This window comes from Mustela lutreola, chromosome 13, assembly GCF_030435805.1.
Source record: "Mustela lutreola isolate mMusLut2 chromosome 13, mMusLut2.pri, whole genome shotgun sequence".
Classification (NCBI taxonomy): domain Eukaryota; kingdom Metazoa; phylum Chordata; class Mammalia; order Carnivora; family Mustelidae; genus Mustela; species Mustela lutreola.
Window position 1 is genome coordinate 2,354,806 of NC_081302.1, and position 27,890 is coordinate 2,382,695.

Genomic DNA, 27,890 nt, shown 5'->3' on the forward strand with positions numbered 1-27,890 from the left:
GCTGGGCTGGGCTCTTCTCTCCTTCCCGGGCTGCGAGACCCACTTCCTCTTCCGCGCTCCCAGGCGTCGGAGCCGGAGGGTCCCGGCGGGGCCCCACAAGTTCCGGCTCCCCGCGAGCCCGGGTCTCCGCGAATCCGGGTTTCCGCGAGTCTGGGTCCTCGCGAGTCCCGGGGTCCGGCGCTCTGGGGGCGGCGACCGGCTGTTCCAGCGGCGCCTGGCGCGCACCGGCCGGACCCGCGCGGGGAGCAGGAGGGGGACTTCCTGCGGGACGATGAGGAAGCCCGATGGGAAGATCGTGCTTCTGGGGGACACGAACGTGGGCAAGACGTCGCTGCTGCATAGGTACATGGAGCGGCGCTTCCCGGACACGGTCAGCACGGTGGGCGGTGCTTTCTACCTAAAGCAGTGGCGCTCCTACAACATCTCCATCTGGGACACCGCAGGTGAGGGCGGACACCGCTCGGGGGCCCGCCGTCCTGGGGCCCCGCGGCGGGAGATAAGCATCCCCCAGGGCACGGCCCCTCAGGGCCGGGCAGGACTTCCCCCAGGGCTGGGGCCCCGTGCACAGGGTCCTGCCTTGCACTGCGTGTGACCCCATCTCCGGATCGGATCGGGTCCCTAGGCACAGTGGGAGACCATCCTGGGCCCCTCTTTGTCCCTGCTTGTTCTCCTTTGCTGGGTGGGAAACTTCAGCCTCTCCGTGGGTCTTAGGGACGGGACAGGTGACACTCCAAAGAGAGAAGCTCCTGGTGTCTGTGTACCCGTGGCCGCTGGGCTCCGGAGCCCCACCATCCTGCTGAAGGGAGCCCCACGCTCATGGACGGGATCTCATTTGTTACCCCAGCCACCTGGAGGGCTGAGCACGGCTCGTGTAATGACCCCTTCTTCACAAAAGAGGAAGTTGAGCCTCAGAGCCTTCCAGACAGGCTTTCAGGGTTTGGTTGGGAGACCAGGAAGCCGAGCGCAGACCTCCGGCTCGGGCGGACCACGTCTGCGTTTCCCCCTTCACTTGCCACCTGCCTGATCTCGGCTCCTGTCTGTCCCGGGGCTCTGATGCGGTTTTCTGCGGAAGCATTTTTAAAATAGTGATGAATTATTTTTAGTACATGTAGTTTTTGTGATTTTTCCAAAAGAACACATCACAGGGTCTTGATTCAGGCTTTCGGTTTGTTCACTCTGCAAAAGTGCACTGGTAAGGACAGTCCTGCCCGAGGGTTTTCCTCCTTCCTCAGGGCAAGGAAGGAGGTGTTTGAGGTAAGTAAAGGCGCTGAATCGCTGGGCGCATTTTCCCTGCGCTGGACTTGCACAGCCCCAGCACTTTCAGAAGTGGCGCAAATACCGAAGGTCCCGTCTAGAAAGTTTCGATTGCCAGCCTGGGCATCCGCTCTGCTGGGTAGAGAAAATTAGAACTAGCTCCCGGTTTATAGTGGAGTTGATGGAGTTCGAGGATGTCCATCTGCCTTGCTCCGTCCTGCTTCCTTTCGTGCGGCCCCTTTTAGTGTGGTGGTTGATGGCTGACTAAACGATCTGCAGTCACGCTGTGAAGACAACGTCTCCCAGGGACAGGTGGACCCATCCCTGCTCTCTCCTCCAGGCTGCGCAGACACGTTCCCAGATGCTTCCCCGAAGCTGACTTGGTAGTGTTAAGCGTTTGGTAGGGATGGACCGTAAGCTCCAAAAGTCACTTCATGTTGAAGTGACTCGGCTGCCTGTTTTGTGCGAGGCTGGCCCTGTTGGTCCTTCCGCTGGCCGGCTGGCCTTCGTTGCTGTCCCTGGTTTACAAGGGGAAGATCAGGATTGGCGTTGGGGTCCCCAACTGAGCAGCCCTGTGGCGTCTGCCGTGGGAGGTGGGGTTTCTGGAATGGGAGCCGACCTTTGGTGCCAAGCAGGCTCTCTGGAGTCAAGAGTGTGAACTAGCAAAGTAATTTTGGCTGGCCACTTTCTTCAGTGACCAGGATGTGACGCAGCGGGGACCCTGATCACCAGAGGATTTTGTAATACAGTAGATGCTGTGCTGTGCTGGCGACTCATTTCCTGGCTCCTGCGTTCTTGTTCCTGAAACCCTTAGTGTGCCCCGGGTCAGGCTCCTGGGGCAGCGGGGGTGGCCAGGCCCGGTCCCCACATGGCTGACCTGTGTGCACACACACAGGGTGACCGAGGCTTGGTGTTGGTGCTGACACAGGCCATCTCCGCGCCTGGCACCCGCGCCACTGCGGGTGGGCTTTTTCTGTCTTCCTCTTGAACATCCTTCCCATCCCACAGACGCTGCGCCTCAGGCTGTGTTTATTTGACTTTTCATAACCAAGGTGGAGGGTAAGGACCCACTGGAGGGTGGTTTTAGTGCTGGCCCTGGTCGTGGGAGGTGAGTGAGGGGGGCCTGGGAGGGTGTGCGCGGTGGCAGACTGTTCAGTAGCAGAGGGGAGAGGAGGGTTGGAGGGACTCTCGTCCTGCCGGAAGCTGGAGAGGGCAGGAGAGGTTTGCTGGGCTGGTTAATAGATACCTGATTCAGGGACACAAGAGGCCTTCCGAGGCGGGCAAGGTCACGTCCACGTCCGGGATGGGGCCGTGGAGGCTGGCAGAAGCTCAGGGGTTCAGACTTTGGTCTGTCCCGGTGCCGTGTGTTCCGCTCATGGTGCCTTGCTCTGACCTTCGCCTCGCTGGGCAGACAGGTGTGGGACATCCACTCTGAAGGTTTGATACGTTCTGGAAGCCAAAGGCGGTTGCTCAGAGACGAGATGGGGCCCCAGCGGAATCCGCCACCGCTGTCTTGGCCGGAGCAGTCTGGATAGATGGTGCCCATCATTCAGTGAAGTCAGCCCAGCCCCTCCTCCACGCCTGGGGCGGCAGCTTCGTGGGTTTTCAACCCCGGGGGAGCAAGGAAAGCTGTGGCGTCATTTCACACCAGATCGTCCGAGAAACTCCATCCCCGGAGCCCTGCAGGCTCGACTCCGCCTCCTTTCCTCGTCCCTAGGCTGCAGCCTCTGGGGGCGGGTGAGGCTCAGTGTTGCTCCCCCAGGATCCCTCCCGCGAGGACCAGTTTGGACCACTCAGTCCCCTTTCCTCCAGCCTCCGGAAACACGTTCCCTGTTTCCATCTGAGCTCACGCTGGCAGCACCCTAACGCCCGTGTTTCTCCCTGAAGTCTCCATGCCGGGTTGGCATCCTCTAAAGACAGTACGGGTTTCTCTCCCTCGCTCCCTTCTTCCTCCTCCGCCCTCGCTAGCGGGGCTATTAGAGACTGTACTTGGGACGATCTACGCACGGCCAGGCAGGCCCTTTCCATCACGCGTCTCGTGTGCTTCCCGCCTCTTTCTGTTGCCCGGTTCCAAAGCCACGTCCAGCGTTGTCACAGCAGTCCCCGCTCCCAGGACAAAAATCTGTTTCAGTAGCAAACTTAGCGGCTTCAAAAGCGCGGGTCGGAAGTCCTAAATGGGTCTGACCGGGCTGAAACTGAGGCGCTCCGTTCTGGAGGGTCCGGGGTGGGGGGGCCTGTTTTGGCGTCTTCTCCAGCTCCCTGCTCACATCCCGTGGCTTCTTCATCCTCCATCCCCAAGGCCGTGGTGTCTGTCATTGTGTCTCTCGGACCCCGACTTGTCAAGCCCCCTCCCCCACATTTAGAGAACCCTGTGATTCCACTGGGTTCCCCTGTTTCTCTTGAAGGGCAGCTGGTGGACAACTTCAATTTGTCTGTGACATTAGTCCCCCTTGCCCCATAGCATAACCACTTACAGGCTCCAGGGTTTGGGACGTGTCTGCGGGGTGCCCGTGGGGGTGGCGTGTGCCCTTCTGCTGGCTGCAGCCACTGGCCGCGTGTGCGATCCTGTGCGCGTTGTGTGTCCGCATGTCATTTTTCTCCTCCATGAGATGGGGCGGTTGTAGCTGCCACCCGAAGCGCTGCCAGCCGTCGGTGGGCTGAACTTGGCCCGGTGCTTGAACTGTGGTACCTGGAAGGAAGGGCTCTGTTGGTGTTTGAGGAAGAACAACCATCTCCTAGCTCTGGGTGCTTAGACCACGGCTGCACAGTAGGACAAGAGAGGCTTGTCAGAGAAGGACAAGAGAGGCTTGAGCGGGTCCGCCGTTAGTCAGGAATTCTGCAGTAAACGGAGAGGTCAGAGAGGGGAGATTCGGAGCGGCTGGTGTGACGACGGCTTGTTGAGATGTCTTCTTTCCCTCCCGCGTTTGTTCATGGTTTTTATCACAAATGGTGTTGAGTTTTGTCCCATGCTTTTGCCACATCTACGGGGACAATGATGATTCTTTCTTTGGCTCTGTTCGTGAGACATGTCCCGTTGATTTGAGGATGTCAGACCATCCTTGCATCTCAGAGGTGATAGTCGGTTTAAGGTCTTTCTCTCAGATAACTTTGGTGCAACCCAGGAGAAAATGCCACAGGTCTGCGTATGACATCGTGGTGCCCGTGAAGTTAGCTGAGAGGTCTTGGGCCCTGTGGCAGAGCCGAGGGCCTCTGCCCTGTGAGCGTCGGAAGGATGGGGAGGCATACCCACCGCCGAAGAAACCAGAGGAGACGGCCCATCTGTGCGGACCGGGAGCTCCCATCATCCCCCTTCCACCGTGTGTAGACGCCTCAGCCCCCAGCTCCCCCTGGAGGCAGCTGCTCCTGGATCCAGGGAGCGACAGGGAACAGTTGGTGTTGTGATGAGCTGGAGAGTAGCTCTCTTTGACGGGGACCCCATGGTTGCTGATCGCTGACCCTTTGGCCTGGCCTGTGAGGACTGTGTGGTTCCGGGAGCCCCGAGAGCGTGGTGCCGAAGCGGGTGGACAGCTTGTGCAAGCCGGAGCTGAGGTCGGAGGACTTGGATCTCTCTTGACTCTGATGACGTTCGTGCGGCTGCCGATTGGCTCCGGAGGCCCAAACCTGGTGGCGCAGAGCCCAGCGGTTGGTGTTTGTGTGAAGGGAGAGCATGTGGCAGAGGACATCCCTTCCGGAGGTTAGCAGACTGAGCTGGTCGGCATAGATGAGGTCTTACTGGCCCATACCCAGGCTGATGCACTTGTAGACCGGCGTTCAGTCCTTGGGGAACCCCGGTCACTTAAAAGCAGTGGTGGTGGGGGTTTGTGTGGTCCCTCTGAACTGGACTGGGGTGAGGGTTGAGCTTGGACTTAAGATCATCTGAGCCCCCACTAAAAAAAGTTCTTGGAAAAACATCTCAGTTTACCTCTGAGATCTGGACGCCGAGGCTGCAGAGCCGGCGTGGTAGGTGAGCCTGTGTCTTTGGCGGCGGGTCCCCATCTGTCCCGTTACCGCAGGCTTCAAGGGCTCACCCTCCGAGAGGTGCAGGGCCACGTTTGCAGAATTCCTCTGCTCTCCTGATCGGAAACGGTGGCCAGAATATGAATGCGGGTGTTAAGACAGGTGGAAGGAAAGCCAGGGTTCTGGGTTCAGCGGGGCAGACAAGGCGCCATTATCCTCCGAGACCTCAGCGGACAGAGGACGCCTGGGAAGAGTGCGGGGGCTGGGAGGTCGGCCCGGAGGCCTCCTGGAGGGGCTCCGAGGACTCTGGGGGCGGGAAGAGGTATTTTAGGCTCCCTCGCGTGGTGCTGATTCGGGAGAATTTAACTAATTGGGGTCAACCATACTGGTTAACTCATGCCTGAACCCCATGTACTGTGTCTGGAGGATGGTCTGGGCTTTCGGATTTCATCTCGGATTTGCCTCTTGCTTTGCTGTGACTCACATAACTTCCCTTTCTGTACAAAAATGTGTACACACAGCTGTCCTCACGCGTACATACAGATGAGCTTAAACGACGGTTCATTCTTTTTTATTTGTATATTTTAAAAATATTTATTTATTTGAGAGAGAGACAGTGAGTAGGGAGCCCGATGTGGGGCTTGATCACAGGACCCTGGGATCATGACCTGAGCTGGAGGCAGACGTTTCACCGACTGAGCCCCCCTGGGCACCCCACGACTGTTTCCTCTTATGGGAATGGCTTCATCACTGGGACGACAGATTTTCCTGGTCCTGCTGTCCAGTGCCCACTGGCCTAGGAAGATTCCAGCGTTGGTTTCAAAGGTGGAGTGAAGGCAGGCTGGGGGGATTTCCAGATCCACCGAGTGACACAGTGGTGGGCTCCCTGGGTTTTCTTTCTGCCTCATTTTCCCCAGAGTTGGAGCTGAAGAAACCAACAACCCAGAAATGCCTAAGGGAACAGACAAGACAAAGTTGAAAGCCCGTTCATTCACCAAAGGATCAGGAAAGAGGTAGCCAAGTAAACAATCTCTTATATGTGTATGTGTGCATTTATTTACTTATTTTTATTATTTTCAAAAAGTTTTATTGTTAGAGAGAGAGTGTGTGCACTGTGTGAGCAGAGGGAGGGGCAGAGGGAACGGATCTCAAGCAGATTCCCCACTGTGCTGGTGCGGGGCCGATCCCAGGACCCTGAGATCAGGACCTGAGCGGAAATCCGGAGTCCGACACTCAGCCGACTGGGCCACCCCGGCGCCCCCCAATGAACCTTTTAGATCACAAGTGCAGTAGTCCAGCCAAACACTCAGAAAAAGCTGGGGCACCCGCATCCGTACCATCGAGATCTCACAGGAGTGGGGACTCTCATTCCTGCCAGGAGTGACTAGCCCTCCCCCTGGGCAGTGCCCGTGGAGGCTGCCCCTGGAGTCTGGCTTCTGCCTCCACCTGTCAGGGAAGGGAAAGCACGAGCCCCAGCCCTCTGGGCCCTACTGGGACAAAAGAACCAGCTCAAAGGGAAGATTTAAAGAAGATCCAGTTTCTCATAGCACAGGGTGGAAATGTCCAGGTTTTAATAAAACAAAACACTCATCATGTAAGAACCAGGGAGATCTCCAACTGAGTCAGAAAGGACCATCACAAGAGGCCAGCCCAGAGCTGACGGAGGGGGTCATGAAAGCCATCCAGAGCCTGCTTCCGTGAACAATCACGAACCCCTAAACAAATGAAAAAAATAGAGGGTCTCAGCAAAATCAAATTTAAAGAAGACCCACATGGAAATTTCTGAATGAAAAAGTGCGGTAACAAAACCAGAAGGCTCGGGGAGCACTCCCTAGCCGGGGGAGGGGAGAAAGGAAGGACCGGCGTGGGGACACAGCTGCAGACACGGAGCCCGGAGCACCGAGAGCGCAGGGGGAAGTGACTGGAGCCGGGTGGCCGGTGGGGCGGGAGATGGACACCGCGCCGGCCCAGTTCTGGAAGGACAGGAGAAAGGGCGCGGCTCGCAGAGTCCCAGAAGTAACGGCCGGGAGCTTCCCGAAGTCCGCAGAGGCAGAAACCGGCAGGTTCTAGAAGCCAAGAGAAGCCCAAACAGTATAAACGGGAAGAGATCTTTGCCAAGACACAACATAACGAAATCCTGAAAACAAAAGACAAGGAGGAAGTCTCGAAAGCAGCCGGAGGAGAGGTGGAAGCAAAGGGACAGCGGTGTCACGTCCGACCCCGCGGTGGTCAGAAAGGAGGCATCTTTTTCAGGGACTGAGAGCAAAGGAGAAGAACACTGCTGGCGAATTCTCGGCCGCCACCCGTCCCAGCACGGGGCTCGGGAGAGACAGGCTCCTGTCCCAGGTGCCGCCAGGGTGGACTCGGTTTTCTTCTGTTCTTTAAATTACACATAGTCGTGGGGCGCCTGGGTGGCTCAGTGAGTTAAGCCTCTGCCTTCGGCTCAGGTCATGATCCCAGGGTCCTGGGATCGAGCCCCGCATCGGGCTCCCTGCTTGGCGGGGAGCCTGCTTCTCTCTCTCCCACTCTCCCTGCTTGTGTTCCTTCTGACTGTTGCTCTGTCTCTCATTTAAATATATAAAATCTTAAAAAGAAATTACACATAGCAGAATGCTATTTTGTGCTTAATTCGCTATTTAGGCAAATTGGGGAGGTTTTTTTTTTCATATGGGTTTTAAAAGGTTTGTTTAGAAATTGGCAACAAGTTTTGCATAGGTAATAGTTTTTGTTTTTTGGTCGAATTGTCTAGGTTGTGTTTTATATCTAAGGTTTATTGAATGTTTGCCTCTATGCAGTAAAATTCACTTTTTTTTAGTGTATAGTTAGGAGACTTGACACATCCCTAGAGTTGTGTGACCACAATCAAGATACAAACTATTTCTACCGTAGACCACAATCTTGTGTCCCTGGAGTCTCCTCGGCTCACTGTCGGCACCAGATGGTACCGATGAGTCTCTGTCCCTAGAGTCTGGCCTTCTCTAGACCCAGAGTACGGGGCGTCTGGAGTCCGGCTTCTTTTGAGTCAGGCGTTTGAATTCCTCTGTGCCGCGGCGCTCATGCCTGTCCGTCCCCCAGCTGGAGCACACTCGGATGGCTTTCAGTTTGGTGATGATGGACAAAGCCACTATAAATACTCACATAGAGGGTTTTTTTTTTTTTTTAATTAAGATTTTTTTTTTTTTTAAATTTATTTACTTGAGAGAGAGACAGTGAGAGAGGGCATGAGCGAGGAGAAGGTCAGAGGGAGAAGCAGACTCTCCCCATGGAGCTGGGAGCCCGATGCGGGACTTGATCCCGGGACTGCAGGATCATGACCTGAGCCGAAGGCAGTCGTCCAACCAACTGAGCCACCCAGGCGTCCCTTACATAGAGGTTTTTGCGTAAATACACATTTTCATCTCTCAGGTGAGTGACCCATGAGTAGGCTGTCTGGGTTTTAGGGTCTGGGGACGTTCGGCAGCAGTTGAGCCAACACCGTTTGTGACGAGGTGAGTTTCTGCGCTCGTCTTCATTTGTGGTGCAGCGTTTCAGAGACCTCGTTTTCACGGACGGACTTGGAGAGTTTATTACGCAGGTAATTAAGACCCAGCCCCCTTCGTGAGGAAAATAGGCTGCTGCTTGTTTTTCTTGGCTGACTCGACACAAGCACGTGTGGGAAAATCTGAGGGCGGGTTTGTTCATTTTTTTTTTTTTTTTAGATTTTTTATTTACTTACTTGACAGAGATCACGAGTAGGCAGAGGCGCAGGCAGAGAGAGAGGAAGGAAAGCAGGCTCCCTGCTGAGCAGAGAATCCGACACCAAACGTGTTCCCAGGACCCTGAGATCATGACCTGAGCCGAAGGCAGAGGCTTTAACCCACTGAGCCACCCAGGTGCCCGAGTTTGTTCTTTTCTCTGCGGGTGTAACGTGCGCGTAACGTGTAACATGTGTGTTACACATACACGGTATAGCGTGCGTGTGTCTGGAACCAGGTGGGGCGTTTGCAGAGTGGCCCCTTGCAGTAGCAGACCTGAGAATTGTAAGGTTTTGGTCTTGATATCTTTTCTGGTCCACGAAACACACATTTCACGGTTTGTTTTGGTCTCTGCAGCTTTTTTTTAGAAACAAGGTCACTTGCAGAGCGTGGTGAGACCTGCTGTGGCCACCAATCCCTTGGTTTCCAGTGATAAATTATTTCCAGCCAGCATGCAAAATGCAGCCCTTTCTGGAGCACTGCCTTCCCGCTCCGCTCTGAGTGAGCTAACCAAAATGCGTGCACTTTCTAGAATTTGTGTCTCCCCCAGAGCACCTCACCCCTGCTGGTTGATTTGTCCTGTGGACCTGGAGGGTGTGGATGCGCAAGGCTGTGCTCCGCTCCCACTTCTGAAACTGCTCAGCCCCTACCACGCCTCCTCTTCTTTTTTTTAAAAAAGAGTTTATTTATTTATTTGACAGACAGAGATCACAAGTAGGCAGAGAGGCAGGCAGAGAGAGAGGAGGAAGCAGGCTCCCTGCCGAGCAGAGAGCCCGATGCGGGGCTCGATCCCAGGACCCTGAGATCATGACCTGAGCCGAAGGCAGCGGCTCAACCCACTGAGCCACCCAGGCACCCCCTCCTCTTCCTTGTTAACGGGGATCAGACAGCCTTGGGGCGGTGGGCACAGAGGAGCTTGGCTCTGACCTATGTGGGCTTGCTGGCGGCAAACGCGAGACCAGCCTGGCCCTCGCAGGCACCATGATTCAGCGGTGGAGCCGCTCAGGGTCTTCCGTCCTGGCCGGGCAGGTGTCGCTCGCGGCCCGTCCGTGTCACGGGGCACGGGTGGACGAGGTAGAGGCTGGTGCGATTCCCGCGACCGCCCGTCTCCTCAGCTTCTCCCTCTCTTTGATGAAGAGGTGGGCTCCAGAAGTTCGTGTCCCACGTCCAATGGCCAGCTGGTGGCAGAACGGGCTGACGTCAGAGTGGGGGGCTCTGTCCCGCTCCCCCCTGCTCTGCGCTGCCTTTCGGCGTCCCGTCCTGGAGTGTCGTCTCAGGCCTCCGCTGTTTCAGTCCACGGGAGGTCCCGGGGGTGCTGGAGTGGAGAAGCCGCCTGGGGGACGCTCACCAGGTGGCTGACATGCAGCCGGCAGAGCCCGAGGCCCGGATCCTGCGAGCGGCAGAGCTCTGTCCCAGCTCCCGGGGCGCCCGCCAAGCTCCAGGCCTCGCAGCGGCTTCGTGTGGCTGGGATTCCGGCGTCTCCCCTCCGCGGGAAGCCGGGCCCGGAGGCGATGGTGCTTTGCTGCTCTGGGAGCGGGGCAGGATCGGGCCAGGATCGGAGGCCCGCGGGGCACAGACCGATCGCTGTCCTTCTCGTGCTGCGACCTTCGGGGGCGCAGCTGACCCCCTCCCTGTGCGGAGCGCCCGCGGGTCCCCGCCGCCCTGGGAGCGGCACGGCACAGCGGAGGCTAAGACCGGAGGCTGGCGGTCCCTGCTCGGAAGGGACAGACCCCGCCTGCACCTGTCCCGTGGCCGGCTTGGTGAAGGCCTGGCCGTGACCGAGCTGGGACAGCTCTAGGACCACAGATGGCGGGGGTCCGCTTCTACAGCCTGTGGCCTCCGGGGCCGGGGCGGGAGGAGCTGGCAGTCAGCTGCCGATCGCTGTTCCCGAGGGGGTGGGCTCGGGGGTCTCGTCGTCCTCCTCAGGCCCCCCCCGCCCCTGTGCTCACGCAGCTCCCCGTGCTTGTCTCGCTCAGTGGACCTAAAGGACGTGTGAACTGTCCCCACGGCGTCCCCAGTGGGAGGGCAGCCGGCCGGGGAGGCAGCCGAGAGCCTGGAGCGCTCAGCCTAATGGGGCGTCCGTCCGGGCTGCAGGGTCTGGGGTCAAGGCCAGTCCCGTGGCCGCGGGAGAGCCGTCCCTTGACTGGAGCGTTGTTTGGGAAGCGCTGTTTTTCTTTCTTTCTTTCTTTCTTTTTTTTTTTTTTTTTTGGTAGAGAAACAAAAGATCTTTTCTTTTGTAGCTGCTCCTGTGTTTATTTGTCAAACTGTTCGGCGGGAGTGACCCTCGGGAAGGGGGCTGGGGCGGGGCCGTCGGCCGGTCTGTGCCGAGTCAGGCCGTGGACATTCTCCTTCCCCTCCCAGGACTTCTGTCGTGCGTGTCCTTTGTTACAGGGAGAAATCGTCCCCTTCTTCGGTTGTCAGCCGTGGTGGCTGCGTTTCACCAACATCGCGAACACCCAGAAGGGGGCTGGGGGTTCCTGTGTTTCCGTGCGGCCCCGGGGACCCTCCACCTCGCTCTGGAGCCCTGAACGCTCAGCGTGTGCGAGTCGTGCCGCAGCTGGGCTGGGGGTGTCTGCCTCACAGGTTCTCGGAGAGCTGCTTTCTCCGTCTCTGTGATGGCCTTTCTCTCCAGACACGCTCGCAGACTGTGTTTTGTCGGGGAACATGGAATATGTGGGAAAGTTGCTGTACGTTTGTTTTCTCCTTTATTTCTGAAAATTAGACGTGCACTTTTTAAGAAGATTTTATTTACTTGGGGGGGGCAGGAGCAGGGGGAGCAGCAGAGGGAGAGGGAGAAGCAGGGTCTGCGCTGAGCAGGGAGCCCGACGTGGGGCTCAATCCCAGAACCCTGAGGTCATGACCTGAGCTGAAGGCAGACCTTTAACCGCTGAGCCAGCCAGGCGTCCCAAGAACGCAGGATTTTTTTTTTTTTTTTTTTAAGAGAGGAGTAGTTATTCATTTAGTATTTTAAAAAGATCTTATTTATTTAACAGAGAGGGAGCAGGAGAAGAAGCAGGTTCCCCACTGAGCTGGGAGCCCGATGTGGAGCTCGGTCCCAGGACTCTGGGATCATGACCTGAGCTGAAGGCAGATACCTCACCGTCGGAGGTCCCCAGGTGCCTTGGGATGCATTGTTCTAACTAAAGTTGTGAGGAGAAGGGAGTTGGGGGAAATCGGACGGGGAGAAAAACCCTGAGAGACTGTGGACTCTGAAAAATAATCTGAGGGTTTTGGAAGGGTGGGGGCGGGAGGTGGGTGAGCCTGGTGGTGGGTATTATGGAGGGCACGAATTGCATGGAGCATTCACTGTGGGGCATAAACAATGAATTCTGGTACACTGAAAAGAAATTAAAAAAAAAAAGTCTAAAAAATTGACAGTTAAAAAAAAAGTTTCCCTCATGTTCGGATTTTGTATTCTGCCGGTCTGTTTTCCTACTTATCCTTTGAAAGGTCTCATTTCATTATTAGGAGGCTTCGCAGGCGGGGGTGCACGAGAGTCACACCTGACGTAGGAAGCCTTTCCGTTCCGGCTGCACCTGAAGCGCTCGCGCGCGCGTGAGTCCGCGCAGCTGTGCAGAAGAGCTCGCGCGTGCGGCGGTTAGTGGCGGCGGCTCAGCTACCTCGCCGTTGTTTAGAGACCCCGTCTCAGCGGCCCCCGAGGTGAGGCTCCGTCCCAGATTTGGCCAAATGGCAGCTGCTGCTTACCTAGCGCCTACTGTATACACCGGGGCTGTTCCTGGCTCTGTATGTGTGTTGGCTCCTGGATCGCCCCAGGACCCCGGGAGGTGACAAGGTCCCATCCATGCCGGGTTACCCGAAGCCCGGAAGTGGCTGAGCTGGACTGACTGCCCCGGGCTTTCCGCACATGGTCCCCCAGCGTGTGTGTCCTTCACAGAGGTGACCTCTAGTGTGAGGGAGAGTGAGCCCAGGCCGTGCTCTCAGCAGCACGGAGTCTCTGTGCGCGTGCACGATGGGGCGATGGGTACCGCCGTGCCCCCGTCTATTGCCGGCACCCTGTGGTGCTAGGTTAAAAGTGCTTCCAACCTCGGGGCCACCTGTCTTTTAAGTAACAGCTTCCGTGTCGTCCACTCCTCTGCCATGTCGAGCTGCCGGAATGCCCCGTGCCTGAGGTGGTGTTCTTGTGCAGCGGTGGAGGTCAGCACAGCGCTGGACTTGCCCTTCAGACGGGGGTCCCTGGTCTCTCAGCCGTGGACTCGGCTGCACCAGTCCTGGGTGACTTGGTTCAAGAAGGGCCCGTGGGACCCACCACCCGCTGCCATGAGCTCGTGGGCCTGGTTTGGGGGCCGTTCAGGTCTCCGTGCCCGAGTCCTGGGGAAGGACGAGCACTCCCTGTGCTTTACGGTACCACGTTCGGCCTGGCCTGTTCACAGACACTCCGGATCAGGTCAAGCCTGTGTGCCGGAAAGACCCCCAGGTCTGTGGCCCCGCAGAGACGGCCGGCCTGCCAGTCGCTGTGTCCTCACTCAAAGTGGGCGTCTGCTCAGAACAGACAGCTGATGGGTGATGGTGGGTCTTGTGGAAAGTGATTGTCTCAGGCCTCTCGATGGTTCAGTGGCCCCAACTTCCAGCTCACGGCTACGTCTGGGAGGCAGTGGAATTTTTTTTTTTTAGCCAAATCAGTGGGACAGTTTTCTGGCAGGATATTGTTCTTTCTTGTCTCTGAGTTTCAGCTGCCTCGTCCTCAAATTGTGGTAGCAAACCCGATTTCCAGGGTTGGTTCTGCAGCTCAGTTAGGACGCGGCGTGAGGGGCCCGCGCGTGGCTCGCAGGACCCACACCCAGGCTTTCTTCTTTCCCCGGAGGCCCAGCAGGGTCCCTGAGCACTTGTAAGGAGGGGACACCTGTCCTTATTCCCATCTCGTGGCTTCTCTCTGACCTGCTGAGGAATAACTTTTGGGCTGATTGATGGGCATGGTTTGGGTTGGTTGTTTAATTTTCATGTATTTTGCTGGATGCTGAGTTCCAGCTTCCAGTCAGAGACCAAGCGACCACTGTTTCTGTGGAGTGAGGCGAGCCAACAGGAATAAAGAACTTCAAAAACTGGTAGCATGTTGGCCAGAGTCCGGGGACGGTCAGCATTCGTTCTCAACAGGAGGCACGCTGGGCCGAGAGAGGCCCCCAGAAGAGTAAAGGGCACGGTCCGTCGTGTCTGTGCCCTTTCCACGTACCGCTCTGTACCTGTTCTTGGGGCTCGAGGCGAGGGTTTTGTTATCTTCCTACTCTGTGCTGACTCTCCATTTTGTGCCTGTCCGAGCTTCAGGAGTCGGTGCGGCCGCCTCCAGGTTCCCTCTGGTTCAGTCCCGTTCGTGCCCAGAGTGAACCGCAGGAGGCGTGAACCCCTTCGCCCACCCGCTCGCTCAGTCAGCTCTGTGCACCTGCCACGTATCGGGTGCTTTGCAGAGCTTAGGGACGAGCAGGGGGCGAGGCAGAGGCTTTCCTCCTGTGGACCTCACTCGGGTGCGGACGCGACCGCGGGCCAAGGACTCGTCCCCACGCCTCGTGCTGCGAAGGAAAGGTGTGCGTGGTGGGCTGGGCCTCACTTGGATTTGAGGCTATGGTGGCTCATTGTCCCCCGTGGAGAAGATGGTTCTGCCCCCGTGTGCTCATTAATTTCCTCGTGCCTGACGTATATCCCGTGGCACTCCGTGTTGTCACCGTGTGTCCTTCCATAGCTGCGTCCCCTTGACGCCTTTCAGCCAGTGGTGACATCTGTCTGGCTCCCTCATTCAATGAACTAAATAAAATTTTTAACATGTATTTACTTTTTTTGTTTGTTTGTTTCAAGTAGACTCTGCATCCAATGTGGGGCTCAACGTCATGACCCTGAGATCAAGAGCTGTGTGCTGTCCTGACTGAGCCAGCCAGGCGCCTCAGTATTTGCTTTTTATATCTTTATGGGAGTCATGGTTTTGCCCTTTCTTGAAAATTGCCTTTTAACACATTTCAGAGTAGCATTGCTCTGAAAAATACTTGGCCACGGCGCCTGGGTGGCTCAGTGGGTTAAGCCTCTGCCTTTGGCTTGGGTCATGATCTTGGGATCCTGGGATCGAGCCCTGCATGGGTCTCTCTGCTCAGCGGGGAGCCTGCTTCCCCCTCTCTCTTGCCTCCCCCGCCTTGCTTGTGGTGTCTCTCTCTCGTTCTCTGTCAAACAAATAAACATCTTTAAAAAAAATGCTCGACCCAATCCCATTCTTTTCCTAACGGAATTTAGAGGCCCTCCATTGCTTTTTTTTTTTTTAAAGATTGTATGTACTCGAGAGAGAGAGATCACAAGTGGTAGGGGGGAGGTGGGCAGAGGAGGAAGCAGACTCCCTGCTGAGCAGGGAGCACGACGTGGGCTCGATTCCAGGACCCTGGCATCATGACCTGAGCTGAAGGCAGACACTCAATGGATTGAGAAACCCAGACACCCTTCTCTGCTTTTATTTATTTTTTATTTTTATTTATTCATTTGACATATAAATCATGAGAGAGGGAATGCAAGCAGGGGGAGCGGGAGAGGGAGAAGCAGGCTTCCCGCTGAGCAGGGAGCCCCACACAGGGCTCCATCTCAGGTGTGTTTAATGACTTAGCCCCCCAGGCGCCCCCTCCATAGCTTTTAAAACCCTTATTGTCTGGCGTTTTCCTTATGCAGACTAATCACTCTGCTGTCGGTGCCAGGAGTTGCTTGTTCTTGGGTGTCCTTGAGCAGCTGCGTGAGCGCGGCGGGGCTCTGCTTCCAGATCACGTATGTGCCCCATCCAGTGGGGAAGGACAGACTACCGTGTGTGCACACAGGCTCATACGTGTACGTGTGTGCACATGCCTGCGAGTGTGCACGTGTGTCTAGCTTGACGTCCTGCTGGGCACATGAAGTGGGATCTCAGCTCTTGGCGGCGGTTCTGAGAGGGGGTGCTGACAGATGCAGTGGTGGGGACTCTGAGGCCCAGGGACACCTGTGTCAATGACCGAGGGCAGAGGAAGCAGTTCTTTTCGGACTGGCTGCTGCTTGTCCTACGGCATGAAAAGCCAGGCTGAGAGCGGGGTGTTTTAACTGCTTCCCGACAGTGTGTCCTAACCCGAACTCTCCTGCCCGGACCTGGCCTTAGGAATAGATAAGGACAGTGTGTGGTTTGCCTTTCCCAGAGCTTTGGGAGTAGCAGGGCCCTGCACTGCGGTTGTGTCGTGTCCGCGGACACTTTGTTCCCACTTCTCAGAGACTGTGCACCTGTTGTTTGCTTGCTCAGCCGCCTCCTTTTCTTCAGCAACTGCAGAGCCGCGTTCCAAACCTCTTCGTTTCCAGTCCGATTAACTCCGGCTGGTTACTGTGTAGCCCGGGCCCCTGCGCTCAAGAGGGAAACTCTGACACCTGGCAAGTGGCCCTGCAGCTTGAGCCACCTGCCGCCGCCTCCCCCTGCTCCCCGGGAACGCGACCAGGCTCAGAGTCCCAGGAGAAGGCACTGGAGGCTGACGGGCAAAGTGTCACAGCCGGGCTGCGGTGAGTCGCAGAGTCCGCTGTGCTCATGTGGGTCTCGTCCTGCGCTGATGATTACGGCCGCTGGGCCACTGGCAGCTTTGCAGCCTTGCTTTCCAAAGGGAGGTCTGTGGCCCCAAGCATCCAGGTCCTGCCCGGCCCTCCCGAGTCCACTCTCCCGGGGGACAGGAAGTGCTCTGGGCTCACAGCCGCTGCAGCAGGGAGCTGTGAGGGTCGAGACGGGCGGGGACTCGGCCTTTCGGGTTTTCTGGTGTTCTTAGTAGGTGCCGTTTTTCACATGCAGTTCTGTCTGTCTGTCTGTCATCTCTTTAAATACACAGTTTTTTTCTTTTTTTTTTTTTAAGATTTTATTTATTTATTTGACAGACAGAGATCACAAGCAGGCAGACAGGCAGGCAGAGAGAGGGAGAGGAGGAAGCAGGCTCCCTGCTGAGCAGAGAGCCCGATGCGGGACTCGATCCCAGAACCATGAGATCATGACCTGAGCCGAAGGCAGCGGCTTAATCCACTGAGCCACCCAGGCACCCTACACAGTTTTTTTCTTTTCTAAGGATTTTATTTAATTGTGAGAGAGAGACAGAGATAGTGGCAGAGATAGTGACAGCCCGAGCAGAGAGGAGAGGGAGCCGAAGCAGGCTCCTGCTGAGCAGGGAGCGGACACGGAGGTCGGTTCGGCACCCTGCAAGCGTGGCCTGAGCCGAAGGCGGGCCCTTAACGGACTCAGCCACCCGCGTGCCCACAGAAAGTCTTTCTACCATGGTAAGATACACATAGCGAAACGACCCCATGACTCCTTTCTGACTGTACGGCTTTGTGGCACTAAGTACATTCAGGTTGTTGTGCGACCATCACTGCCGGCTCCAGAACTTTCTCCCCTTCCCAGAAGAGGCTCAGTACCCTGCCAGTCCTGGCGGCCACCACTCTGTTTTCTGTCTCTGTGAATTTGACTATTCTAAGTAATTATTTAAAAGATTTACTTTGGAGCCCCTTGGTGGCTCAGTCGGTTAATCATCTGCCTTTGGCTTATTGTGATCCCCGGGTCCTGGGATCGAGCCTCGTAACCGGGCTCCTTGCCCAGTGGGGAGCCTGCTTCTCCCTCTCCCTCTGCCTCTGCCCTCCCCCTGCTCATGCACTTGGTCACTCTGTGTCTCTCTTTCTCTAAAATAAACAATTGAATCTTTAAAAAAATGAGTTCTAACAGAATACTTTAATATGATTGACTTAAAAGGGTTTCTGCGCTGTTGAACTGATAAAATTCTACCAGGTACTTCCAGGCCGCCCGAGCCATCCCCAGACGGGGTCCTGGTTTCACAGTGTCTGTCGATGGATAAGGTACTCTCGGGGGGTTTTATGAGAACACGCCCAGTGTGAAGCAAGAGATAGCCAGACGTCGTAAACATCTAGGAGATTCTGGGATTCCTTAGGATTGTTCAGAAAAGGTTTAATATGCTTCCCTCGGGATACAATTAACAGAAAAACCTTTGTTCTCTGCTGTGTGGATTTCTCAGAAGACTTTGTATTCTGGAGAAGAACAGGACACCGTTCTGGAGAGCCGGCCTGTCGGAAATAACTGCGCCGTTGACTGAATGGGGTGCTGCGGCGAGAGGCCGTTCTAGAGAAGTTGGTGTTTCAAGAAAGCGCCATAAAGAACGTTTGCTGTTCAGTCTCGACTCTGAAACGAGTAAAAACTTGCCCTGAAAAGTCCGAAACGATTTTTAGTTTCCTGCTTTAGTAAGTAGAACATTTGGCAAATAATTGAATTTTTCTCTGATAACCTCGTTCTAGAAGTTAGTTGTCCCAGGACAACAGTGTATCTGTTGAAGGTAAAGGAGATCGGATCAGACGTGCGGGTGTGGGAGAGCTTTCTCTTTTTTTTAAAGCTCAGTCTTTGATGTAAGTGTCTTTTCTTTGGATTTGCCTCTTTTTCTTAATGTCAGATTGTTAGAGATCGTATCTTTATTTGAACTGTTTGGTTTTATTATGGAATTATTTTTGGTACACTCATGTCTGAGGAGAGTGAAGTAACTTGAGAAGGAAGCCCCAGTGACTACGGAGCCTTACTTGTCCTTTCGGAAAGCCTGGTGCTGAGTCACAGGCAAGGGACTACTTTCTGTGCAGCTCATGATTTAGTTCATTTGGCTTATGGCACGGTCTTTGTTTTGTGTTTTAGTCATCAAGTCATCAAACAAACAGAAATGGCCCATGTGCCAATTTGGGTAAAAGCACGCTGCGTGTGTTTAAATGAGAAAACAAGTTCCTTTTTCCTGAGGCGGCCTTCTCTCTGTCCCGGAGGAGGTGCTCCAGGGAGATGGAAGTCGCCGCAGGGCTGGCTCCTCTGCCGGGGAGAGGAGAACGTCTCGGGACTCGGCTCGGGCCCGCGTGCCCCCAGCCCGCAGCGGCCCCCCCCGTGTGGTCCGCAGCCCCGATTTCGTGTCAGTCCCGTGGAAGCGCGTGGCCTTCCGTGGCTGCAAGAGCAGCCACTTTCCTCCATGCCACGGCGTGGGCCGTGTTTTTTTAGACCTTTTAATGGCGTCAGGCTGCTAAGCACAAAACGTAAGGAACTGTACACGTGAGCGCCTGAATCGGACTCGGGCTGTTAGTAGGAGCTTATCCTGGAAACGTGACCAACCCTCTGCTGTTGGTGCTGGGTTTTAGCTCTTCCTTCTGGCAGAAAAACAGCCCCGTTTGTGTTGTGGGGTACGGTTTGTCTCTTCAAACTCCGGTTCACCATCCAGCTGATGGCCCTTGGCTCGGGTCTCGCCTGGCACAGAGTCCGAGGGGGTCCCCTGTGCAGGGACGTGTGAACCTGGGGGCTTGGCCTCGCCCGGGCGGTGGGAAGGGTCTGGCCTCAGGATGGGGCTGTGGACACCCGGTGCACCCCCATTCGTCTGAGAGCAGGGACCGGCTCCTTCAGACTCGTGTACGCTGCTGCCTGGCAGGGAGGCAGCTGCCGTCCCACGGGAGCCGACTCCACAGCTCACGCTTCTCTCTTTTTGCACTTACCTGGCCGTTCTGGGTTTGCTCAGTTTCTGGTAACAGAGAACCCACCCATCGCTGTTTCCTCTGGATTTTGAAATACTGGCATTCTTTTCTTGAACCCAGGTCTCCCCCCTAAGCTGTGCTCGAGTTGGACTGGGAGCTGGCCCGGGGAGCGGGGCCACTGACCCCGATGGCCGGGGTCCATGCCTACCCTGCTGGGTGGCCTGCATGCCGTCCCTGAGAGGCGTCTGCACGCGTCCGGGCTGTGCGCGGTGCCGGAAGCAGCATGTGCTGTGGGCATGAGTACCCCACGGACTCACACGGGGGCCTGAAGAGCCGGCGGTCGGCCCAGCCCTGCTTCCGCTCTGCCCGCTCGGCAGGGAGGAGCTCCGGCGTCCAGGGGACTGTGTCCCCCTGCCCGTACCTGCCTGGTGCCGGCCACCTGTGCTTTTCACACTGGGTCTTGGGACAGTGTCCCCTGGGGCGCCGCCAGCTGCTGCCTCCTTCGCGGCTGACATGTTAGTTTTCGGTGGTGACCGCTTCTTCCCTCTTGCATTTCTCCAGAAAGACAGCGAACCGGCCTTGGGTGGTTGGTTCCTTCTCGCGCGATTGAATTAGAGGGCAGAGGTCCTCCCCGTGGCAGCCCCAGGCTGAGAAGAAACAGTGAAGCAATTTTAGACGCTGCTGTCCACAGGGACTTAGCCATGGGATTGGCGACTTGTTTTCGGGAAGTCAGCAGATTTGCTGACTTGGCTCCGTAGATGACACAGACTTTGTCCCCATGGGCCGGGGCACCCGAGGTCAGTGCTGTCCCAGCTGTCCCATCAGCTTCTCCTTCGGCGGGTCACTGCAGGCCACAGATGTCCTGCTTGTCTCCTGCGTGTGGAGGGAGCGGGAGGGCCAAGGGGAGGAAGCAGAAGCTTCTCTGGGCAGCCTGACCCCTGCATGTGGACCTGGTCTTGTTTGATGTGTGGCTTCTGGCGTCTGTGGCCGGCCAGGCCTCGCCCTGCAGCCTGGGGAGCCTGCGGACTGTGAGTCCTGGGCGGGGGTTTATTCTGTCCATCCTGGGGGGTCTGGAGTGAAGGCGTGGGCGGCTGCAGGCTTTGGGGGACATCTGCTCCGTGTGTCTGTCCCAGCTGCTGGAGACCCCTGGGCTGGCAGCCGGGGCCCTCCAGGCCCCGCCTCGTGTTCCCTCTGCAGGTGTCAGCCTCTGTGCCTCCGCTTGTCCCCCCGCAGGCGTGGATGGCCGTGGGAAGGACCCTGCCACAGCCCGGCGCTCTGATACCTGCTTCCTCTCGGGCCCGTCCACCTGCTCCAGTGCCGAGGGCCTGTGGGCATCTGGGGGCCACCACTCCGCCCCCTTCGGATGACAGGGCCTCCTTTTATAGGACAGAAAGCAAGAATGCAAGATAGAAGGAAGAGAGAACTTCCTACCCCAGCAAATGCCCCCCGTACGTCCCCGTTCCGCCCCGGCCCCTGTGCTGGGGCACATCATTTAGGTCTTGCATCTGGAAATCCTAGCTTTCCTGTGTTTCTTGTTCAGCTGTTGAAGCCCTGGCAGGGAGGCTCATGTGTTTTGTGGGAAGGGTCTGCCCCGTGGGGTCTGCATGTGGGAAGACAGCCGGTCGGCTCCGGGAGCAGGGCAGACGGTCTTGCCTCAGTCCTCAGCGATGTGTACAGCTGCTAGAAGCCTGTCCCTGCACTTGCCCTCCTTCCTGTGGGCGAGCGGCGAGCGTGGCCAGGACCACGGTCTCCTGCTGCCTGTGGGGCCCAGCGGGTCTGGGGGTGGGACCCAGCTGTGGGCCACCGCGGACCGCCTGCCCAGAAGGTGAGCTGCTCACGGCTGCCAGGCCACCATGCGGGGGCACTCTCCATTCCAGGGGGGATCGGGGCCTCCCTGGAGACAGTCTGGAGCTGGGAGAGCGGGAGGGGACACGGGCCACTGAGACCGCGCACCCTCTGGGGAGCCCTGGCTTTCAACAGCCTCGTTCCTGAGGGAACGGGTGTGATCGTTCCAGAGAAACGGGTGTGATCCTCCGGCTTCCCCAGAGGCACAGAACCAGTAGGACGTGGAAGTAAATGTAATTATAAAAATGGAAACATAAATTTATATATATATTTAACATTTAATTATATTAACACATAACATAAAACATTTTTGTATTTACATGTATATGTATTGCACATAATTGATATATTAAATATATATTATGTAAATGCAAAATTTGTATATAATTATAATATGTATACGTTCATGAGTTTATAAATAAATACACAATAAAGAAGGAAGGAGTAAGGGAGAGAGGGAGGGAGCCGGCGGCGGGGGTGGAACTCTCTAGTCTGAAATCTGCGGGGCATGCTGGCAGGCGGGAGACCGGGGAAGAGCTGCTGTGGCAGTCTGGAGTTCCGGATCTGTGAGGCAGCTGGCTGAGAGGCTCTGTCACTCAGGCTGCGGTGTGGAGGCAGAAATCCTTTCCAGGAAATCCCAGGCTCTGATGGCCTTCAACTGATTAGACAAGGCCCACCCGCATCGTGGAAGACCATCTACATGCTCAGAGTCAGCTGACTGCAGGTCTCTAACCTTCATGGTCACATCTGCACTAATGCTGGAGACCAGACGGGCACTGCCGCCTTGTGGTTAGCTGACACACAGGTGTGTGGTGTGTGGGGGCTCCCTGTGTGCGGCCTGGGACCCCTGGGGGATGGTGGATCCTTGTTGGAAGCATCCTTGCCTCTGCTCTGTGCGCACACTGGGAGACAGCACACCGGCTGCACCCCGTGCTGGCCCCGGACGGCCAGGCCTTTCATCACCCCGGGGGCACAGGTGCGGCTTTTCTCTTAATGCCCGAAGGGGCTTCAAGCATCTGTGAACCTTGCTGGGGGTGGCCGTGTCCCCAGGCCTTTCTCCAGCCGTGCTTATCGTCTGTTCCGAAGCACAGCCAGGTGGGAACGTTGCAGATTCCGCCCGTGGCGGTGGACTCGAGCCAGAACACAGCCGGGATGTTCGAGCTGCAGTAATCTCACAGGTCGTGTGTATAGTCCCACAGTGGGACTTGAGGGCATAAAAGAGGGATTCTATTTTTACAGGATCTCAAAGGGAGGGACTGCACAGCTCTGCCGAGACGGGGCTCCTCCAGGCTGTTTCCACGCTGCCTGTCTCTCCCCATTCCCACCTTCGGTGCTGTGACCTGAGATCTTCGCCTTTCTCAGGTGGCCACTCTGGGGTTTTTGTGAACTCCTGCCCGCTGGGTGTCCAGATCCCGCAGGGTGTTCTACGAATTCCTCCTTCCCGGCACCTCGGGGACTCCGTCGGGGGAGTGTCCGACTCCTGATTTCCGCGCAGCTTATGTTCTCGGAGTCTTGGGATCGAGGATCTCATTGGGCTCCGTGCTGGGCCTGGAGTCTGTAGGAGACTCTCTCTTCCTCTGACCCTCTGTGATCCTCTGCCTTAAAAAAAAGTTCCTTTTTTCCCCCTGTTTGTGTCTGTGTTTCCTGGTAGACCTTACTCTCCGGCCCATCGAAATCAGCAGCCTCCTGCTTCTCCCGTCAACAACTGGTGGCTTGTCTCCCACTTGCTCCAGACAAGCTGGTGGGGGTCCCCTCTGGCTGCCCCTCGCCTTCCCCAGGGAGCTTCTCAAATCACACGGGCGCCCACGCCCCCGCCACAGCCTGGTCCATGTGCTCTGGCGCGGGCGTCCCCGTGTCCCTCTCATTTCAGAAATAATGGATCAGAACATGCCTGTGTTTAAACCGTGCAGCCAGCATTGTGATTTCCGACGGCCCCGCACCCATGTGTTATTTCAGACCATTTAAGCAGAAGTGATACCATGCTCGGGGTTGAGGGCTTGTGGTCCTTGGGCCGAGGACGGCTGAGGACGGAAGAGAAGCCAATCGAGGAGTTTGCCTTGTCTAGTAGCTGCCTGGGGTCCCTGTGGGCGGCCGACTCGTGTCCCTGTCCCCCTTCCCCCACTGTGCCTGCTGCCAGGCTGTTTTCAGCCACACGGGTCTAGCCCCGCAGATCCAGTGTCACACCCGGAGCTGGGGAGAAGGCCATCCTCTGGAAGGCAGGCTCATAAAATAAGACCAGCGGTCTTGGAGTGGACGTGTCCACCGGAGCCTGTGTGTGAGCGCCTGGTGACGATCCCGGGACATGGGGTCCTGGGAAGGCGTCTGTGCTCCGGTCCGGGAGGGGTCCCACGTAGAGCACGCACACTGCTGGGAGCTTCCCCGTGTCCCACACTTTCATAGCCTCCCTCAGGGGGGGGACTGGCCATAGGACACTGGAAGGGGGGACTCAGAGTTCTTTGCCAAGGTCACACTGTGGGGACTTGAAAGCAGATGGTCTGTGCCCAGAGTCCAGCTCTGCCACGGGTGGTGAGAGCAGAGGCTGCCTCGCAGGTGGGCCAGGGTCCCGGCTCTGGGCTCCGGTCGCGGCTGCCACCTCTGAGATGTGCGGAGGGCAAGGCCCCCTTTGTGTGGTTGCTCGGAAGGCCGCGTGGGCATGTCCGCCGCTCTGATGCCCCCCAGCTTCTCCCGGTCCCTGGCCCGAGCTTCCCTCCCCCTCCTGCTCTCCGGCTCTCCCTCTCCCCTGCCCCCAGGCCCTGGTGAGCACCAGGCCAGTCTCTGTGTCTCCAGATGTGGCTGTCTTCCATGCCTCAGGGTAGATGCCATTTCGGAGTACGTGTGTCCCTGCTGCTCTGAGCTCCCCCAGTGTCCTTGGACAGATGAATGGGCAAAGAAAGTGTGTCACAGGCACACAATGGAAGATGATTCAGCCTCAAAGAGAAGGCCCTCCTCCGGATGAGTACATGGGGGGACCCCAGTGAAACGGGGTTCGTCTTGATTTGCTTTGAGATGAGCCAGGGGTCCCGGACAGTCTCACAGGCCCCCGACCTGCAGCCCTGTGGACCACGCACTGCAGGGGGAGCCCAGGCGGCTTCCTGGAGGTGGAGGAGGCTGGGTCGCTCTCCTGGGCTCCTGCCCGCCCGGGTCACCGGCAGGCCACATGTCTGGGCTCGCCCACCCTGGCAGCCTGGCCCCGTCACTCGGTCCGGGGTCCGACCACCCGCAGCCGCACTGGTCCACTCGGAGCAGCTCCTGGTTTTCTCCTGACCCTCTCAGGGCTGGCGCGAGGCAGCCTGGCGCCCCTGGAATCTGACCATGAGGCTGTCGAGTTCCTCAGTGAAGCCCAGGAGGGGAAACACGGGAATTCCTGGGGCTTTGGCTTTGGAATTGGCATGTGGGGCCTCAGGCCGGGGAACATGGTGCGGGGGGGAGAGGGAGACCCGCCCCGGCTGCGGTGGGAGGGCTGGTGCGCACCGCCCGCGTAGACCCGGAGCGGTTCGGGGTGCAGCAGCAGGACCTCACTCCACTAGGCCTGCAAACCACCAGAAAACTCACTAGGCTTGAGTTCAAGTACTGTGACTGGGCGCAGCCCGCTGTCAGAGGCCGAGTCTTCCCGATCCCACTCCGTGTTCGCTGTGGTCTCGATGCCGCGTGTCCCAGGGCGTCCCACTTGAATTCAGTTTGGGTTCAGTTCCTGGTTCTGTTCGCTGTGTCTGTGCCACGATGGGCGCTGCACGCGTAGGAAAGCAGCCGATCGCCGCAGAGTCTCTAAAACAGTATTTCAGCTCGTCCAGCGCGCAGGCGGCTTCCCGTAAGCCCTTCAGTCGCGGGGACGCCCAGCCCGTGGGTCGTGGGACCGCAGCGGCTGCTCGGACGGGCTCCGGGCTCCTCTCAGCCTGGCATGTGGGATCTTCCATTCCCGCGCCCTTAGTTACTACAGCTTTTTCTCGTATCACTGTTGTGTACTTTTTCTTGTTTTTTTTTTTTTTTTAATTTAATTTAATTTAATTTTTAAAAAAGATTTTATTTATTTATTTGATAGACAGAGATGACAAGCAGGCAGAGAGAGAGAGGAGGAAGCAGGCTCCCCACTGAGCAGAGAACCCGATGTGGGGCTCGATCCCAGGACCCTGAGATCATGACCTGAGCTGAAGGCAGAGGCTTTAACCTACTGAGCCACCCAGGCGCCCCCTTTTTCTTGTTTTTAAAAGGCAAAGCAGATGTTTTTATCCGGAAAGGAAGAGTATTCTAGGCCTGGGCTTAGTTGTCCCCAGTCGTCCCCAGCGAACCGCCTGGCAGACTCGGACACACTGCCCCGGGACGGCTGGAAGGCTGCCGCCCTCTCCTGTGGCCACTGCCTCGGGAGAGCTAGGGTGGGTGGGGGCTGGGAGCATTTTTCCTCTTGGAAACCCTCCTCGCTGCTGGAGATGGGGTTGGTGTCTGACGGAGGAGTCCGAGCTCAGGGCGATGGGGGGAAGCCTGTCACACTTTTCTTCTCGGCTGATGCCTGCCGCGGCCTGTGTTCCTGTTTGTTTCTAAAGACTCCTCGAGCATCGCCTCCTGGGGTGGGTCCAGGAAGTGCCTGGGACGGGGGCATGAAATGATCCGTCCCAGGACCGCTGGCTGTCGGTGCAGAGGGCAGCGTGCGGCTCTGGGGTGCACGCCGCCGTCAGCAGCTGGCCCTTGGGAGCTTGCTTTCTGACCCCTCGTGTCCACTCTCAGCATCTCGGGAGACAGCTGCCCGCGGCCCCTGCCAGCCCTGGAAGCACCTTCTCCATGCCTCTGCCCCTCTGGATCACGTGGGGGGTCGCCTGGGGCTTTGCTGGAGAATCGGGAGCCATGGCTTTGCGCGTGGCTCTGTGCGGGGGGACGTCAGCGGTCGGTGTGGGCCCAGGCCGGCCTTCTCGGCATGCTGCTCTCCCCGGGGCTGGACACGGCGGGCAGCCAGCCGGCCCGGAAGGGGGGCGGGGTAGCTTGGCCTATGTCAGGGCCGGATCAGAATGAGGATTGCGGTAGAAATTGTTTGTGTTTCTCTGGTCATTTGGCTGAAAATGGTGGTTTATTGGCAACGGACACACATTTTAAATAAATATACGTGTGTGGGTAACATGCCTTCTGTCCAAGCTCCTAAGACTCACAGACCAAAGGTTCTTTATTTCTTTGTTGTCAGGGGTCCCTTTACTACCCAAGTGGTGTGAACCCGTGACCCTTTCTCTGAATTACATGCGTGCAGTGAAATTCAAAGGTTTGCCTGTGCCACCTCCTGGGGCAGAAGGGCACCATCCTTGGATCCCGTAGGGCCTGGGCCGCTCACTCCTTTGTGCAAGACAGTGTCTCCACCGGCCTGGCTCTGGCCACACCTGCATTTGGGTCCGCTTCCACCATCCCGCTGGGGCTGCCGTGGGGTGTGGTTGGGGGGGCACGTCCTTGCACGAGACACAACTGGGGTCTTTCTCTCTCTGTCTCTCCATCTTCCCGGCCAGGGCGGGAGCAGTTCCATGGCCTGGGCTCCCTGTACTGCCGGGGCGCGGCCGCGGTCATCCTCACCTACGACGTGAGCCACCCGCAGAGCCTGCTGGAGCTGGAGGACAGGTTCCTGGGCCTCACGGACACGGCCAGCACGGACTGCCTCTTCGCCGTCGTGGGCAACAAGACGGACCTCGTCGAGGAGGGGCCGCCGAGGGCCGGGAGGAGGCCCGGCAGCGGCAGGTCACCCGAAGTGCCCAAGCTGGTGCAGCCGGAGGACGCCGTGGCCCTTTACAGAAAGATCCTCAAGTACAAGATGCTGGATGAGAAGGCCGTGCCTGCGGCCGAGCAGATGTGCTTTGAGACCAGCGCGAAGACCGGCTACAACGTGGACCTGCTGTTCGAGACCTTGTTCGACATGGTGGTGCCCTTGATCCTGCGGCAGAGAGCCCAGGGGCCGCCGCAGACCGTGGACATCAGCAGCCGCAAGACGCCCAGACAGACCAGGTCTGGGTGCTGCGCCTGACTCCGCGGGGCCCCAAGCCCCGGTGTCCGCGGTGGGCTGGGGTCGGCCCAGTGTGCTGCGGTCAGAAGGCACGCGGAGTTGCCGAGCAGGCGGCACACGAAGGTGGACGTCTGGGGACAACAACAGCGGGTGTTCCATGTCTGCGGGGACGGCTCCTCCATCTGCATCGCTGCGTGGGAAGCGGGGGACACGGGAATTGCCTATAGAAAACACTCCTCTGAGCCAAGACTCCCAAGGACCGTTGTGCGGTGCTGGTCCGTTCCTACATCCTGGCCTTGCAGAAGCCTGTGGCCCGGCTTCTGCGGCACCTGGCGTGTATGAGCACCTGGCCGTGGCACCTGGCGTGGTACTTGGTGTGCGTGGGCACCTGGCCGTGGCACCTGTCCCACTTCCGTGTTTTCGCAGACATTGTCTTCGTGGCAGTCTCTCCGCTTGGCCTTTCTGTGTGGATGTGTCACCTTGACTCTTGCCTTGTTAATTTATACAAAGTCCAGGATTCCTGCTTTCATGCTGGTTGTAGCCGTGCGAGCTATGATTATTATTAAAAAGGATTATGAGAAGACCTTGGTGTGCAGACTGTTGACTGAGACCTTATTTTCACCCCTGGTGGGCCCTTGCTGGGGGTGCCTGGGAGA

General features: G+C 57.4%; 1 protein-coding gene and 1 long non-coding RNA gene across 4 annotated transcripts; both read left to right on the forward strand.

The window, feature by feature from the left end:
- RAB20 (RAB20, member RAS oncogene family) lies at window positions 1–27,817 on the forward strand. 3 transcript variants are annotated; one of them, XM_059143868.1, is made up of 3 exons: window positions 1–443; window positions 22,506–22,628; window positions 26,747–27,817. In XM_059143868.1, exons 1-3 carry the CDS (start codon window positions 272–274, stop codon window positions 27,253–27,255), a joined length of 804 nt encoding a protein of 267 aa, XP_058999851.1. In that variant the 5' UTR covers window positions 1–271; the 3' UTR covers window positions 27,256–27,817. The 3 variants fall into 3 exon arrangements, with proteins under 3 accessions (XP_058999851.1, XP_058999852.1, XP_058999853.1); XM_059143869.1 differs by lacking the exon at window positions 22,506–22,628; XM_059143870.1 differs by lacking the exon at window positions 22,506–22,628 and having other exon boundaries at window positions 1–342.
- Window positions 12,424–22,497, forward strand: LOC131813531 (uncharacterized). Its single transcript, XR_009346855.1, has 3 exons — window positions 12,424–12,605; window positions 17,948–18,170; window positions 19,983–22,497. It is a non-coding gene; the product is annotated as an uncharacterized LOC131813531 (long non-coding RNA).
- Window positions 27,818–27,890: the final 73 nt, after the last annotated feature.

Coding starts and splice junctions, on each gene's coding strand:
- RAB20 (XM_059143868.1), top strand. CDS start 272: ATGAGGAAGCCCGATGGGAAGATCGTGCTTCTGGGGGACACGAACGTG. Junction 444..22,505: donor CTCCATCTGGGACACCGCAG/GTGAGGGCGGAC, acceptor CTATTTTTACAG/GATCTCAAAGGGAGGGACTG. Junction 22,629..26,746: donor GAGATCTTCGCCTTTCTCAG/GTGGCCACTCTG, acceptor CTTCCCGGCCAG/GGCGGGAGCAGTTCCATGGC.